Raw genomic sequence first — 18,271 nt, 5'->3', positions numbered from 1 at the left:
GCCCTAGAAGGGCATGACAAGCCCTCCATACCAGAGATATTACCCCCATTATTTCCCCTCAGCTCCTTGAGGCAGGGGATATTAGAATTTTGTCATATTTCCAGTGCTTGATATAGAGTAGGAATCTAATAAATTCTGGTTAATTGATTACTATCCAATGTTTCCAAATTTTGGGCAGTTAGGCAGTGCAGTAGAGAGTGCCAGACCTGGAGTTGGGACAACACATCTTCCTAAATTTCACTTTGGCCTCAGACACTTAATAGCTGGGTAACACTCAAAAGTTACTTAACACTATTTGCCTCAGTTTCCTCATCTGCAAAATGTGCTGGACAAGAGATGGCAAATCCCTTGAGTATCTTTGCCAAGAAAACCCCAAATAGAGTCATGGAGAGTTATCCAGGACTGAAAACAACTGAACAACAAATTTCCCCATTTGGATACTTCTGTATAATAGAATAGCAATATTTGAATACCAAGATCTAGACTGAACCAAACACCTTAAATCTTGTAACAACAATGATGATGGTAGTGTTGATGATGATGATTCTTACACTATAAACACAGATTTCAAAATATCCTTGAGAATTCAATAAAAATGCTATATCAATATAGGTCAATTATTCTAATTGGTACAATTTTTTGCCAATCACTTGCATGTGAAATTGATCCATATGTATTTAAGAGAAATGTTTTTAATAGCTATCACCATTTATAATCTCCAAGCTATGTGGAACAAAAAATTTGCAAAACATAGAGACCTGTACAAATAGATCAAAATTATGAAGGATCAAAATGGAATCAATATCATTCTGTCTGCTACTAGTATTGTCCCAAGGATGTTTTTAATAAACCTGAAGAAGATGAGCTTAGTCTGGTTATTTTTAGTCAATTACCAACAAAGGTAGGTTTTCTTTAACCATCTGAGTTAAAGTCCACAGAATATAAAAGATTGATAGAAGCATAAAATTCTTAGGATCTTTTCTAGCCAAGTGCCATAAAAAGATGAGAAGAAAGTCATAAATTATAATAAGGATCATGATGACAATAATAATAATGATCTAAATTATAGAAGGGTTATCCTTCAGGAACCTGGATTTATTGACCAATGTTGATTATGGCAGAAACAGGGCAACATACCATTACAGGCTGTAAAAACCTAGCATTATAAAAATGAATAATTTTGAAGAACTTAACTTTGATTAATAAAATGATAAATCACAATTCTAGATGGTGCAGAATATTACTCATTTTCTGACAGCGAAGTCACAGACTAATACATGGAATGAGTCACACATTTCTGATCATTACTGATATGGGAATTTTCTTTGCTTCAATATATTTATTTGTAACAAGGTTTTGCTTCATCTCCTACCCCCCTTATTTGATTGGTTGTTTTTGACTCTGACCCCATTTGGGGTTTTCTTGGCAAAGTTACTGGAGTGGTCTGCCATTGTATTCTCCAGCTCATTTTATAGAGGAGGGAATGGAGGCAAACATAACAAAGACTTGCCCAGAGTCATACAGCTAGTAAGTAACTGAAGCAACATTTGAACTGGGATGAGTCTTCATGACTCCAGGCCCAGCACCTTGTCTACTGTGTTACTTAGCTGCCTCAGTGAAGGGCAAAAAAATTCTTGCTCATTGAAATAAAATTAAAGAAGTTAAGACTTCCAAAATACTAGGAAGATACTACCTAGTATATTACACAATTGTATATCAGATGCTTGAAATCTTTCATAAATTAATAGAAAACTCTCCTTCTCATAGAGAGGTGATAGACTTGGAGTATGAATTGAGAAGTATGTAAGCTTTGGATGTGACAAATTATAGAAATTTATTTTACTTGATTATAGAATTTTATTATGGGGATTTGTTTTTCTTTCTTTTTCAGTGGAGGGGGATGGTGAGGAGAGGTGGGAAGGAGAGAAAATGAATTTTTATTTATTAAAAATTTAATAGTAATTAAAATGTTAACTTTAAAATTTAAGATCATTAAACAATTAAAAAACCCAATATAAGGTGTAATAAATCCTAGCGGATGACAAATCCTTGCTCTATAAATTCAGACCTCAAAATATATTTGAGAACAAAACAAATAGCTGTACTGGAAGTGGGCTATTAATGCATCCTGAACTTTTACCCATAATTACTCACATATTCCACAGATCCGTAAAAATGTCAGAATAATGTTTTAGTAGATATTGGCATAAAGAATATACATAATTTCAAGACACAAGTAAAAAGCTTTCAAAACACAAAGACACCCCATATTCTGAGCTTAAATTTCTTTTATCAAACCTGACTTATAGTATGTATCTAGGAGCTCTTTGGAAAGTAAAAGCCTTTATATAAATGATAAAAGGGGCAACCAGGTGGCACAGTGGATAGAGCATGAAGCTTGGAGTTGGGGTGGACCTGGGTTCAAATATGACCTTAGAGATGTCCTAGCTGTGTGACCCTGGGGAAATCACTTAACCCTGCTTGCCTAGCCCTTGCCCTTCTCTCTTAAGTTGTTCCTGGGACAGAAGATATTGAGGAATTATTTTCAAAGAGAAAAATAAATAAATGACAAAAAAAGACCAATGGCCATGTGTCACAGTGCAGAAAGGGTTACCTTTGTCATCAGGAAGACGCTGGTTCATATTATGCTTCTGAGGCAAGCTGTTAGGATTAGGGTCTAGAACTAGAAGGTTCTCTAGCCCACCTTAGAGGCAAGAATTCTAGCGAGTGATTTTATAAATGCTTAAAGCAGAAGTTCTTAATTTGCAGTCTGTGAATATTCAGAACATATTGTGGAAATTGACTATCATAATGGGTTTTCATTGTCACGCTATGTATATTTTATTTTATGCATTTCATAATGCCATTTTGAGAACTGTTCCATCTGCTTCATCCCAGGGATTCATTATGCCAAAAAGGTTAAGACCCCCAATAAAGGTTTGCAAAGCCTTTACAGATGTTCTGTCATTTGATCCTCACAACTACCCTGGAAGGCAGTTGCTATTATCACCTCCATTTTACAAATGAGGAAACTGAGGCCCAAGGAGTTTAAGTGACTTTTGCAAGGTCATACCATAAGCAGTGGAAGATAAATATGAACCCAGGTGCCCTGACTTCTTTCCATTACAGTAGGCACTAGTTGTGCCACCACAGACAAATCACTTAACCTCCCATTGCTTTAGGCAGTCACTGAGGAGTTGCCAAGGTGCATTAATGAAGGAATTTTTGTGCATCATGAGCTCCCCATACTGAAGAAATCATAAAATTGCAGGGGGGGGTGTATTGTTGCCCCACCAAAGACGGAAAGTTTGTCTTACCTGCTCCAGAGTTTCAGCTAGTGAACAGAGAAGGTGTAGGATGAAACCAATGAGGATGGAAGGCTTCAGGCTTTTTCTCATTATGAGGAATTTTGACTCCTTCTCTCCTCTCCCCAGAAGTCTCCAATGTTGCTAATGACCAAATAGGCGAGGGGGAGATCAGCTGCCCGTCATCAACTTTTCTCTTAGCTGCTCTAACTCCTTCTCTGTCCAATCCTTGCCTTTTAGTCCCTTTAAGTCAGTTGCCTTCTCTTCCTGTGGAGAACCTCAGGACTGAAACAACAGATGTGGGAAACCTGCCCTAAGCAGGAAAAATGCCAAAATGCAGGATTTTAGGGAAAACGACCATTCCAGGGGGGCTCCACACTACCCTTGCTGAATAACAGGATATCCTGAGAGGCAGGGCCACAGCAAGGCATGTCTGTGCCCTCCACAACTTTTAAGAACTGTCCCCAACCTCTTAGGTCCTGCCTGACCTGCCCCATGATCCCTTACCCTGGTCCAATTCACAGCACCAAACCGATAACTCATTTCCCTCTGTGAGGCCTGGGCCCCATGCCCCCTCAGATGAATGGAATAAAACTGAACAGACTTTCAGTTTGTCAGCATTGAGTGCCTAAAAGGAGGACTCTGTTGGTGGTTGCTTCTGTCTTTAGTTCTCTTTTCCTTTATTGTTCAGTCATTTTTCAGTGATATCCAACTATTTATGGCCTCATTTGGGACTTTCTTGGAAAAGATAATGGAATACTTTACCATTTGTTTCTCTAGCCCATTTTACAGATGAGGAAACTGAAGCCAACAGGGTAAAATGACTTTGCCAGGATCACACAGCTAGTGTCTGAGGCTAGATTTGAAAACAGGGAGATGAGCCTTCCAGACTCCAAAACAGGCACTACATACACTGTACCACCTAGCTATCCAGATCTTAATAAAATGAAACATTAGGCAAGTTGATGGAACCTTTCCCAGCTTTGGTCATTTTTAGATATAAACCCATGACTTTTTAATGTTTTTTATGGTTCTAGATCCTATAGTTTTTAGGAAATGAAAGCAAAAGTACTAAAAAATTATTTGAATTAATAACTTGTGGAGCCTCAGAGTTACAGAGATGAAGTGATATGCAAAGGTCATCTAGGCAGGATAATAAATTTAGAGCTTTAGGCAATCTCAGAGGTCATCTAGTCCAATCCCTTCATTTTACAAATGAGGAAACTGAGGCTCAGTGATTTTTCCATTGTCATATAAATAAGAAATACAAGAACCAAGACCTCTGATGCCATAGCCAACATTTCCTCCATTGTACCATCATTTTTTTAAAGGAAACCAATACTTTTTGACTTGCCCCAGAAAGACTCAGTATTATGGAACATACTTGAAGTGCAATAGGAGTTCAGAGGAGACAGTTTGGAATAGCCAAGGAAGGGCTTTCTGGAGGGGATGGGACTCGGGCTGAAAGTGTAGCCTTTGCTATTGAAGTGGCAATGGAAATGTCCAAGTGATTGACTTCAATTTAAAACTCGACTTTGATATTTCCTAGCTGCTAGAGCCATCATTAGAGGTTTTGGTGTCCAGGGTGAACTTCACAAAACCAGATCTTATATCATCGGCCTTTTAGAGACCAACTAAGTTGCACCAGAGTGGAGAAACTCCAGGATACCATGCTCCAGAGGAGGTACTATGTCACCTGGAGGCTTCCTGTGCTACCTAATGCTCCTTGATGACTTTGGTGCTAAGTTCAGTTGTTTCTTTGCTATCAAAGCAGTATGTTCTCAATGATCTCATGTATATGATAGAGATAATAACATTTGCTTTACCTAACTCAAAGGATGCTGGGGAGAGGAATGCTTTATTAGCCTTATTGTATTAAATAGAAATTCAATTTAATTCAACCAAGTCAGTTCAATTAAATACAACATTCATTGATTAAGTGCCTTTTGTATACCCAGCCCTGATCTAGGGATTGGGGTCTAAAGGCCAAAGTATAATATAACTGGACCTCCTGGAGCTTTTATTCTTTTATTTTTTCATTCTCCCCCTCCCACCCCATGCACAAAAATAAGCAAATACCAATTCTCTCTATCAAATTTATACAGTTATTTCAAGAGGGAGTGAGTTCTAATAATTAGGGTTAGAATGTAGGTGCTAGCAGCTGAGTTGTGCTTGAAGTAAGCTAAGGATTCTTCAGAAGCAAAGGTAAGAAAGGGGTGCCTTCCAGATGGGAAGGGGAGGCACTTGTGTAAAGGTACAGTCATGGGAGATGGAATATTGTCTACAGGAAATAGGCAGCCAGTTTTGCTGGAATGGAGCATCCAGGAGGGGGAGTGATAGGAAATAAGCATGGAAGGATAGGTGAAGCCCAGATTGGAAAGGTATTTAAATGCTAAGCTGAAGATTCTGTATTTTACTGTAGGGCTAAAAATGAACCCATTAAGGGATTTTGAGAAGAGAGTGAGGTGACTAGATCTTTGGGTCAATAGTCCCCTATGTTCTACTTCATCTCTACCATCTCCTTGCAGATAACACCCAGGAGAATAAGGAATAAATTTCATCATAGCACCAGGCTGAAAATTTAATTAGATTAAATGCAATGTTAATTTATTAGATATCTACTAATTCTGAGGTGGGGCAGCTGGGTAGTTCAGTGAAGAGAGCACCAGGTCTAGAATCAGGAAGACTCATTGTCCCGAGTTCAGATCTAGACACTTACTAGCTATGTGACCGTAGGCAAGTTACTTTACCCTGTTGGCTTCAGTTTCCTCATCTGTCAAATGAGCTGGAGAAGGAAATGGCCAACCACGACAGCATCTTTGCCAAGAAAAGCCCAAATGAGGTCACAAAGAGTTGGACATACCTGAAAAATGAATGAACATACAATTCTTAGGTAAAGTGATGTTAACACTAGATTTCAGATCTTGGAGTCAGGAAGAGCTAGATTTAAGTTCTTTTTGAGGTATACTGCCTGTGTGACTCCGGGCAAATCACTTTAATTCTTCTGGACTCAAATTGGTTCCTTGCCTGTAATATGAGGCTGTTGGATTCCTTGACCCTTAAGATTCTTTTCATATCTAAATCTATGACCCTAGATTCTTTTTGAATGAATGAATGAATGAATGAATGGTTCTCAAACCTTGAATAATAATGTACCGAGATTTACCCAGTCCACAAGTTCCTTGTGGAAGGGCTGCTTCCTAACTCTCACAAGGGTGAGTAAGCCCTTCTCTATATTTTCCCCTCTCACCCTCAAAGGGTGATGATAGAGAGAGCTCAGTGTTGATTTGAGAGAGTTTTTAGAAATGTAACCCACTGTTATTATTCCTGATATTATTTCTGGAGAAGGGCCAGAACTTTGTTCTGATATATGTCCTTTGGCCAAAGGAGGGTGCTGACAGGAAAGGTCAAGAACCATTTCCTGTAGTGATTTCACAATAAGGTCACAGGCTTTCATGGAAGGATAGGGTTTGGGGCTGCCTTGCCTGGCTTTTTTTGTTTGTTTGTTTGTTTTTTGTTTTTACACTGATGAGTTAATGGAAGATAAGTTGGTTTCAAAATGAGCCAGCCTTAAATTTAAGTATGTTCTCTGATACATCCTGGTGGTGTTACCCTGGTTAAGTCATTTATCTTCTCAGTGGCCCATGCAGCTCTCAAGGACAGTAAATTTAAGACAAGCTGTAGTTCATTTCCATACGATCTCACTGGATTTTCTATGCTATTGAAATCGAGTCCTAAATTTTAAAAACCACGCACTGGTAAACTGAATTTCAAAGAGGCCATTTCTACTACTCTCCTGGCAAATTAAGCCTTGGAGGCTTTCTGGAAGTGACAGTGAGGGAGAGGATGGATGTCAAGGAAGGAAAACAGTTATACCAATTTCAGGGCATAGATCATTTAGATCAGTCAAGGGAAGGTTTTTTTAAAAAGTATTGTGGAGAATACTTATTTTTGTACACTAATGAGAAGGTATGTCTTTGTATATCTTGTTAAGAGAGTACATAGCAAGATGATTTTGAAAACACTGTTTTGCAGAAAAACAGGAAGGAATGAGATCAAGGGAGGGTTAACAGTCATTTTTCTTTCCTGCATTAGGAATTTCTCTTCTTTTCTCTTCACAGCCCATATTGCTTCAAAGAACATCTCAGGTGCTACTTCTTACACAAGCCTTCCTCTTTCCCTATCTATACTCTCAGTTATCATTCTCTCCCACTTATTCACACTCTATTATTAATTCAGTCCTACAAATTAAGCCATTGTTTTAATTCTTTCCTTCCTTTCATAGCCATATTTCTCAAAAAAGCCATCTACATTCACTCCCCTTCTTTAGATCATTCTTATTTCTCAACTCTGCTGGTTTCCAACCCTAGTGTGGTGACTTAAAACTTCTTTCTCTAAGATTGTCAATGAACTCTTATTTAAAAACCAAAAACATGATTTTTGGATATATTTTGTTTCATCAGCCTTTATTTCCCAGACTACTTTATTTCCTTTTCCTCTAGAGAAAGCCATGCTTTATAACAAGGAAAGGGCCTGGAGCTGTGATTTCATTTCTATAGGGTACTTTCAGGTAAGAAGTCTCTTATTTATGTGTCAGCATTTTCTAATTTTAGAGAATTACTCAGAGCAAGAAGAGTTAAAATGATTCATCCAGGGTCATGGTGACCAGTATGTATCAGAGGTGAGATTTGAATCCAGGGCTTTCTCTAGCTTTTTAGTCTATCAAATTGCTTCAAATACCTTATAAGAAAGAAGAAAAAAGAGACAGAAGAAATAAAAAACTGCATCAAAACTAACCAACATATTGAAAAAAACTTTGGCATAGTTGGTAGTGTTTCACATCCATAAAGACAGGATGGGAGATGCTTTTCCAAATTGCTTCTTTGGAGCCAAATTTGGTCATCATAATTTTATAGCATGCAGTTTTTTCCAAAATTAATTTTTATTTTCATCTCTTGCTTTTATATTGTCTAGGCCCTTCAACATCCCTCTTTTTCCTTTCTCCAAGTGAGCCATATCTTACACCAAAGAATTAAAAAAAGGAGAGACAACAGAAGAATAGGAGAAAAAAAATCAGAAAACTTATCAAAAAGTCAAAAAAGTGACATTATATTCAATATTCCTCACCTGTGGACCTTCTATTCCCCAACTCTGTAAAGGAGAGGAGGGAAGTGTCTTCTCAGAACTCTTCTACTAATTTTGTACCATTCCATTTTGATTATTATGAGGAGGAGTTTTCATTTTATTTGTAGGCTGATAACATTGTTTTCCTGGATGCTCTTAATTCCACTTGCATTCGTTCATTTAAATCTTTCCAAGTTTCTCTGTATCTATGAGTGGGTCATCCCTTGGAGCACAATATTATACTCATGAATTACATGGAGTAGAGACATTTGGATCCAAATCCTGCTTCTCTCTCTCTCTCTGTCTCTCTGTCTCTGTCTCTGTCTCTGTCTCTGTCTCTCTCTCTCTCTCTCTGTCTCTCTCTCTCTCTGTCTCTCTCTCTCTCTCTCTCTCTCTCTCTCTCTCACACACACACACACACACACACACACATATAATTGGGATTCTGGGCAGGACTTTTAACCTCTCAATGCTGCAGGCAACTAGTTACAAAGAGAATTTCTTTCCTGGGTTTCACTACAGCCATAACATTCCAGGTAGAGGCAAAACAGCCTAAAACTTTGTAATTGCTAATCTGTGTCCATGTTGTAATTACTTTCCTATAGAATAAATGTTCTTTGTAGAAAGCAGCTGCTCCTATTAAAAAACGTGTATTGTGCCCCCCCCCCCCCAATGGCTTTGGTTTTCCTTCTTAGTATTGATACAGAGTATTGGTTTGAAAGCAGAACAGCCATAAGAGCTAGGCAATTGGGGTTAAGTGACCTGCATAGGGTCACATGGCTAGGAAGTGTTTGTGGTCAAATTTGAACTCAGGTTCACTTATCTCCAGGTCTTGGCAGTCTATCCACTCATCCACTTAGCTGCCCTTCCTCAAGTATTTTACACAGTGCTTGGAATGGAGTAAGAGTTTAATAAATGTTTGTTGATTTATATATACACACATACATACATATATATGTACATATATGCTGGTCTCCTATAATAGAAAGTAAACTCCTTGAGGACAAAGTCTGTTTCATTTTTTTGTATTTCATCTCCAATTTGGGGCATATAATAGGAGCTTAATATATGCTTGTTGAATGAATGGATATTGCTTAAAATAATTCACCAGGCACTTGGAAATAGATTCACTTAAGAGCAATGGAGAGGCCACAGCTAGGTGGCTCATTGGATAAAGCACAAGGCCTAGACCCCAATTGTCAGCCCTTACTGTTCTCCTGCCTTAGAGCCAACACCTATTATTGATTCTAAGAGAGAGGGCAAGTTTTTTTAAACTCTTGCCTTCCATCTTAGAATCACCACTGTATTGGCTCCCTACAGTGTATTGGTTCCAAGGCAGAAGAGCAGTAAGGGTTAGGCAGTGGAGGTTAAGTGGCTTGCCCAGGGCCATACAGCTAGGAAGTTTCTGAGGTCAAATTTGAACACAGGACCTCCCATCTCTGGGCCTGACTCTCAATCCACTGAGCCATGCAGCTGCACCCCTCCCCCCCCCTTTAAATGGTGACTAATTCTCTAAAACTCTGAGGAGCCTATTGCTGGAGTAAGGCAGAATTGTTCCAAAGGAAATAATTTGTACTGTGAAAGTCCAAGTATTGGCCTGGCCAAGCCAGAGCCACTTGTTATCCAGCTTAGATTTTCCAAGTACTGTTAGAATAATCTTATTTTGTAGAGGGCTGGAGCTTCCTCTTTTTTAGCTCTTAGTCGTGCATTTAAAAATACATCAACTTTTTCTATTTAAATAACTCGGTACAAGAGTCGATTAGGCATCCATCTTGTCTCCCCATTTCACCAAATTCCTGGAATCCATTTTAGCTTTGTACAAAGCACTTCTTCCTTTTCCTTCTTATAGTAACAATGGAATGATCTGGTGGTTATTTCTGTTAAGACTATAGAAATGATCAAGGGCAGGAACAAGTCCTTTCACTTATCACTTTCACAGACTAATCTGAGCAAAGCTAAATTGAATTCTTTTTTTTTTTCCCTAGCAAGAAGTAGCTTTAAATCCTGACTCAGCCACTTGTTAGTTGTGGGAATGAGGGCAAGTCATGGACAAATATGTGATCATAGATACTGAGCTAAAAAGGACCTGGGAGCCATTTTGTTCAACCTTCTCATTTTACAGATGAGGAAACTGAGGTACATAAAAGCAAAGAGACTGGCCTGATCACCGACTTAGAGTTAGAAGAAACTTTAAGAGGCCATCTAGTCCAACACCTTTATTTTACAGATAAAGAAACTGAGGTCCAGCTCTGTCACTTAAGACCAGTCATTCAATAACCATTTATGTGCCCCACACTATGTTAGGTGCTAGAGACAGAAATACAAAGAATGAAATAATCTCTACTCCAGTTGTACAATTTTGGAACAATCATTTCCCCCTTTTGGCTTCCTTCCCTTGTCTTGCCTTCCCTTCCTTTCCCTTCGCTTTCCCCCCTCCCTCCCCTCCCTTCCCTTCCCTTCAGTCTCCTAAATCGCTACTAAGCGTCAATTCCAAGGCAGAAGAATGGTAAGGACGGGCAATTGGTGTTAAGAGATTTGCTCAGGAAGTGCCACCTGGCTGCCCCCCCTTTCCCCCCAAAGAAGGGACGGCTACATTTCTATTATCGTTGTTTATACTTTAGAAATTGACAATTGCTACAAATCGGGGCTTGATTTATTGTTTTGTTAATTGTGTAGATTTGAAAAAGCCTGAATAATGCAGCTTAAGCTTAAAGCCTATGTGTGCGTGCGCACCCGCAGGGATTCTTTGTTTCCGGGAAGCCTAACTGTTACACATTTATTAGCACATCACTGTATATAGACAGACTGCTGTTCCGTCGAATCCAACACTTCACTGACCGCGCTTGGGGTTTACTTGGCAAAGGCAACTCCTTCTCCAGCTCATTTTATAGATGAAGCCAACAAGGTTAAGCGATTTGCCCAGTGAGGAAGTGGCGGAGGCCAGATTTGAACTCAAGAAGATGAGTCTTCCTGACTCCGGGCAAGGCACTCTTTCCCCTGGGCTACCTGGCTGCTCGCATACCCCTGCGGGAGCTCAGGGAATGACGCCCTCACCAGACCGAGGCTAAGCATTGCTGATGGCAATGATGACCACGGCTGGCGGGTAGAGAGTGCTTAAAAACCGACCCAGTTTATATCCGTTATCTCATTTAAGCTTGCCAACTTCCTGCTTGGACTAAATGGCCTTCTAGGTCCCTGCCAGTCCCAAACCTGTGGTTCTTTGGTCTGCGATTCCACCCTATGAATTCCACCCCATGATTCCACGCCTCTTCGCAGGCACGGCCCTGTTAAATGCCCGGCATTCAGGCGTAAGAATGCTCCCGCTGCGGTGAGGCGAAACGCTTTCCTCCCCCCAAAGCTGGATTTCGTTCTCGGGCGCACCTTCTTATGGAACTAGAATGGCTTAGAGTAAGAGGCAAGGCTTTAACTTTCTTAGCACCCCGGACCCCGGGCACCCTTCCCGTAAAGCCCAGGGACCCTTTTTAAATGCGCAATGAGTGTTACAAAGGGAGCCGATCCGATGGAAATGCAGTATCAGAAGATAGAGCGGGGAAATTTCCGGGGATCAAAGAAATAATTTCCCTTGTTCCCCCCCCCCCCCCCCCCGGATCTATTTTCATTGTTTCTCTAGTCCGGGGAAGTTCCGCAGGGGGAAAACGCAGCCCAAGTTTGCTCGGAACTGATAGGGCTGAGGGGCTTCCTGGCCACAGGGCAGATCCTGTTGCTTTCTGTTTTTCATTGAGGAAGACTCTTGGCCATTTGTTATTTGTGGAGACAGGGCAGCGGCAGCCGCCAGAATTCCAAATCTGAGGATGTTTGCAGGCACCCAGAGCCATCTCTGCACTCGGCTTCCTTTCCTTATCCTTTTTTGGTTCAAATCTTTCCATAAGGCTTCCCTCCCCCACTCGCCAATGGAGGTGAGTCAGCACCTCCTGGTAAGCGGCAGGTGCGGGCTCTGCTTTTTACTACCTGTTTAAGGGGAAAGAGCACTGAATGTGGAGTCAATGACCTGGGTTCAAATCCCACCTCTCGTACTCCCTGTGTGAAATTGGGCAAGTCATTCCACTTAAGGGACCTTAATTTCCCTATCTTTCAACTGAGGCTACGTGGCCTCTAAGGTCTCTTTCAGCTCTAGGTGTATGCTCTGTGATTGTAGTCACCTCCTGTTTCCAGGGTTCAGTTATCTCATCTGGAAAAGGAAGGGGTCAGCCTAGATTGTCACCTTTGGTTTTCAATATATTCTCTCAGAGTAGAATCATTTACAGTTTTTTTTTTGTTTCCATAATCTCAAATTGTTTTTATTATTGTATTTATTAAAACAAACAAACAAACAAAAAAACCTTTCTGTCCTGGTGACAACTCTGAGAAGGGCAAAGACTAGGCAAATAGGATTAAATGACTTGTCCAGGGTCACACAGCTAAGAAGTGTCTGAGACTAGATTTGAACCCAGGTTCAGTGCTCTATTCACTGTGCCATTTAGTTCCCCCTTATAATTGTATTTCAATACATTTTGTATTTTATTTTATGCATTTACCAGTATTATTCTGAGAAGAGTCCAGAGGCTTCACCAGAAGGCCAAAGGATTCCAGTAAAGAAGAAAGGTTAAGAACCTCATTCTTTAACACGGAGAAAAAAGAGAGAAGAAAAACATTTAGTTAAATCAACCATCTAATAATGATAATAAGAATAGCTGGCATTTATGGAGTGCTTTAAAATTTGCAAAGCATTTTGCAAATATGATCTCATTTTATCTTCACAACAACCCTAGGAAGTAGGTGCTATCTTCCTTTTAGGGGTGAGGAAATTGAGGTAGACAGGCTTTAGTGACATGTTCAGGGTCACACAGTTAGTAAGTGGCTGAGCTTGGATTTGAATTTGAGTCTTCCAAGCCCATCATTATGTGCATCATTCCAAATCCATAGCCCCTTCCACCTCTGCAAAGAAGGGAGGAAGTTGACTCCCCCCTTCCATACCCTCCTCCTCCAGAGAGCCTGAAATGCAAAGATGTGGGGTTGGGAAATGCAGTGCCTCATGGGAGGAGCCACCAGTGGGTCAGTGGGAGTAATGGAGAGAGGGAGAGCCATGGCTTTGGCATGGGCATTGTGGGAGAGGGAGAAAATGTTTCTGAGAGATGTGAAATTGGAAAAAGGAGGTGAGGCTGCAGATTAGATAGGAGGGGAGAGAGAGAAAGGGGCGTGCCCGGGTACCCTAGGCTTTACTTAGGCTTTTGTTCTGTTCTAGTCGGAAAAAGAAAAAGTTGCCAACTTTTCTTTATTTTAATTTCTTAATTTAACAAATTACACATAATAGCCACCAAATTCTAAAATGAAGAAAAGGAAACGTGGTTTTAATAAATATCTGACAAATTTCCAAATGAATAGAGAGGAAAGATAGGGGAATAGAAAGACCAAAGGGGAGAACAAGTGGGAAAGGTAGACAGAGCAGAGCAATGGATCAATCCTGTTTGTGAGCCAGGGGACTGGAGGTCAAATCTTGCCGTTTCCTTTTCCTGTTTGTTTGACTCAGGTAAATCACTTAATCTCCAGGGATCTCCCAGTTTCTCCTAGGTGACAAAAGAGCGTAGACTAGATGGCCTTTGATCTTCTAGCTCTAGAACTAAGAGCCATAAAGAAAAGTAAGAAAAAAACAGATTAAAAAAATCATTGTGGGTTAAAAGTTTCAGAGTCAAAAGTTAACGAACTTCTCTTTCATCTTGGATTTTTTTTGGGAAAACCCCAGATGCCCAAATAAAACAATAATATACTCTTCTACACCAACTAAATGGTTAAACATTGTTGGAATTTGTTATAAGAAGGCTTTTATTTTTCCTTAAAATGTATAAGTGTGAGAGCTTTTGAAACCTTGGAAAGAACCTTAGCTCAGGAGTCAGAGGGTCCAGCAAAGCCATTCTCTAGCAGTGTGACCTTGAATAAGTCACTTCCCTTCCTTTGGCTTTAATATTCTCACCTGTAAACTGAGGACTTGTTGGAATTGCTAGCCTCTGAGGTTCCTTGAGGCTAAAGGGCTATGATTACTTGAGCATCCTTTCTCTCCTTCATTTTTACTGACATTCTCTTTACAAGCACACACCCTTTTTTTTTCTTAGAGAAAAAGGACCTGATTTCCTTGAGCAACATCTCCCTCCTGTGGCCTCTTGAGATATTACCCCGGAGACTTTCCAAAGCTTTGAGAACTAGGCATGGACTTGATCATATCCTGGTTACAACCACCACAAAGAGCGCCATTTACATAGCCCTCACTCTATTCCAAGTACTGGGCTAAGTGCTTTACAATTATGATCTCATTCGATCCTAATAATAACCCTGGGAGATAGGTGCCATTATTATAATCATTTTACAGATGGGGAAATTGAGGCAGAGGGTAAATGACTTGTTTAGGGTCACACAGTTGGCAAATAGCTGAGGCTAGATTTGAAATGAGGTCTTTCTGGCTCCAGCTCCACTGCTATCCAATGGCCTCAAAGACCTGAACTGGACCCCTCTGTAGATTGGGAGACCCCTATTATTATCAAAGGCATTGGTGATTTCATAATCCTTTAAGAAGCAGTAGATTCTTTATTCTAGAAGAGGTATGCATTTCCCTTCCTATTGATAGACAATTGCACACTTGCCCAAGGGGCTTTTGTTGCCAGATGAGATTTTCAGTCCTTCCATTGTGCCTAGCTGTGTCTGGCTCTTGGTGACCCCATTTGGGGTTTTCTTGGCAAAGACACTGGACTGATTTACTATTTCCTTCTCCAGCTCATTTTACAGAGGACAAAACTAAGTAAAGTGACTTGCCTAGGGTCACACAGCTACTAAGTATTTATGTGACCACCTCTGAACTCAGGAAAAAGTTCACACAGTTTGATTATCCATGGAACCCCTTAATTAATGCATGAAAAGTGTTTGGAAAACCTTAAAGTGTTCTCTAAATGCTAGCTCTTTTGTTAACAATGAAGAATGTTTTCATCCAAATAATGATAACACTCCCATTTCTAGAGTTGGCCTTAGGACTCTATTCATGTCTCCCCTGGGTGACAGGAATGGTAGTGGTTGACATTTATGCCAACTTTCCAGGACACAGACTGTTTTAGGCTCAAAATTATAGAGCCCAGAGTCTATTGTGACCAATGTTTTTGTATTATAAATGGGGAAACTGAGGCATAAAGATGTTAGGTGACTTGCTCAAAATTACGTAGTAAGAATTAGAGGCAAGATTCAAACCCAAGGCTTCTGACTCAAGTGGTAATATTATGCCTCTGAGAGCTTTAGAATGATCCCATTTGAGCCTCAGGACAATTATGTGAATTGGCAACCACAGGTATCATTCATCTTATTTTATAGAAGAGGAAACTGAAGCACTCAGAGGTTAAGTGACTTGCCTAGGGACAGTTGCTGAGAAACAAAGGCTGGATTTGAACCCCTGTCTATCTGACTCCAGGTCATCTCTATATTCCTTTTCACACAAAATCTCAGAGAGAGAGGAAATGACTTGTCAATAGTCACACAGCCAGAAAGTGTCAGAAATAAGCTTTGAGCATCTTCTTACTTTGCTTCAGCAATTTAATTCCTAAACACATCCTACTATCCCCATTTTCAAAGTGGGGATCCCAAGAACCTGAAAGATGAAAGGAGAATTGATATTATGAAATGGCAGCACCAACACTAACAAGCTGTTTTCTTGCTTTCCTTCCAATAGGAGCTTTTTCCATGATGATTTTGTTACTTGGGACAGCTAAGGTGGTGCCATAGTGCACAGATTCATCTTTCTGAGCTCAAATCTGGCCTCAGACACTCACTAGCTGTGTGACCCTAGACAAGTCACTTAATCCTATTTGCCTCAGTTTCTTCATCTGTCAAATGAGCTAGAGAAGGAAATGGCCAACCATTCTTGTGTTTTGGCCAGGAAAACCCCAAATAAAGACATAGCGAGTCAGACTAAATTGTTACTTGGAGTGGTGGGAGGGGTACAGCATTGGATTTAGAAGTATAAAGGACCTCAGAAATGATTTGGCTCATTGGGCTCATTTTGTAGAGGAGAAAACGGAATCTCATCCAAGATAAGGAACTTATCTACAATATCATAAGAAGGAAAGAGCAAAGCTATATTTTGAACTCGGGTCCTCCCACTCAGAAGCTAGTACTGTTTCCAGGGCACTGGACTTATTTTGAAATGAGGATTTTTCTGGGATGGGGCTAAAGGAAAAATGATGGCCACACTTTCCCCAAGTGGTATTTTAGAGGGGAAACAGACCTGATTTGGGTCTCTGAACGGCTCCGTTATGCCCAAGTGTGACTGTCTCCTGCCCCTCTGTGCACGTTGTGTTTCAAAGTCCTCTTTCCTGTTTCCTACTTCCCTCCATCCCCACTCTGTGTCCTTCTGTGTCGAAGAGTCAGGAGGCATCACATCCGTTTCCTTTGCTGCTGCCAGAGACAAATGCCTCATTTCAGATTCTTGGGCAGTCAGCAGTCCCTTCTGTGCTCCCCTTCCCCCAGCTCTATGTTATCTTCAGGGTGAAAGAGAATCAACATCCCACAGGGCCTGGGGGGCCTCTTCCCTCTTCGTTCTGTGTGCTGTCTGCTTTAACAGATCAGCAGAAGCCAGTCATTGGAAAGTGGCAATATCCACGTACCAAGAATAGAAGGAATTCTAAGCACTGGCTCAGAAAACCTGGCTTTTGAGCCTCTGATTGGTCACTCAGCTGGGTGAGCTAGAGCACACAGCTCGAGCCTCAGTTTTCCTTATATCTAAAATGACTATGAAAATCAGTAAACATCAAAATTTATGGAAAACCCCAGAAAGATGTTCAGAAGGGGATATTAATAAATAGGGCCAACAGTTGAAGAGATTAAAGGAGATGATATGTAAAGTGTTTGGTATAGTGGATAGTGCCAGGCCTGGAGTCAGGAAGACCTGAGGACAAAATTCAGCCTTAGACACCCTGGCCAAGTCACTCAACCTATTTGTACCTTAGTTTTCTCACCTATAAAATGGAAATAATAATGATAGCACCTACCTTTCAGAATTGTTCTGAGGATAGAATAAGATAATAATTATAAAGTCTTTAGCACAGTGTCTGGCACATAGTAGGTACTACATTACTATTAAATTCAAATTATTATTTTTGTTAACATTTTTTTACTTTCTTTTATTTTTTTAATTACACGTGGAAACACTTTTTTACAACTGTTTTCTGACATTTTGTGATTCAGATTCTTTCCCTCCCTCTATTCCCCCCTGGGGAGGTAAATGATCTCTTTACACCAGTGCTTTCATGAATGCATATTTCCTATGCCATGGCATATATCCCAACACAACAAAAAACTCATGAAGGAAAGAAAGTGGAAGCTGGCATGCTTTGATCTGCACTCAGAATCTAACAGTTCCTTCTTTGCCTTGGAATGGCATTTTTTAAAATCATGAGTCCCCTGAGGTTATCTTGGAGGCTTGCTTTGCTGATAATGGTTTAGTCCTTCACAGTCCATCATCATACAATATTTCTGTTACTCTATACGCTGTTCTCCTGGTTCTGCTCACTTTGCTTTGCATCAATTCATATAAGTCTTTCCAGGTTTTTCTGAACTTATCCTGTTTGTCATTTCTTATGGCACACTAGTATTCCCTGTGTAAAATTTGATGTACACACTTGAAAAAACCAACTGCATGGGGGCAACTCAATAGATAGAGAGCAGAACTTTGAGATAGGAGGTTCTGGGTTCAAATTTGACCATAGCTTCTTAGCTGTGTAACTCTAGACAAGGTACTTAATATTTGTTTGCCTCAGTTTTCTCATTTGTAAAAGGGCACATTAATGGCACTTCTTATTTGTTGTGAGGAT

The 18,271-nt window shown here is 40.2% G+C and overlaps 1 protein-coding gene across 1 annotated transcript in view; it reads right to left on the bottom strand.

Annotated features, from left to right (window-relative positions):
• Positions 1 to 3,639, bottom strand: part of STAB2 (stabilin 2) — a 184,258-nt gene extending 180,619 nt beyond the window's left edge. Inside the window, exon 1 of the mRNA XM_007503337.3 lies at positions 3,318 to 3,639. Within this exon, the coding sequence (XP_007503399.1) occupies positions 3,318 to 3,398 (81 nt within the window). The 5' untranslated portion in view covers positions 3,399 to 3,639. The remainder of the gene's footprint in view (positions 1 to 3,317) is intronic.
• Between the last annotated feature and the right edge of the window lie 14,632 nt (positions 3,640 to 18,271).

The sequence above is a fragment of the Monodelphis domestica genome, chromosome 5 (genome assembly GCF_027887165.1).
Source record: "Monodelphis domestica isolate mMonDom1 chromosome 5, mMonDom1.pri, whole genome shotgun sequence".
NCBI classification, from domain to species: Eukaryota; Metazoa; Chordata; class Mammalia; order Didelphimorphia; family Didelphidae; genus Monodelphis; species Monodelphis domestica.
This window is presented reverse-complemented; position numbering and strand designations above follow the sequence as displayed.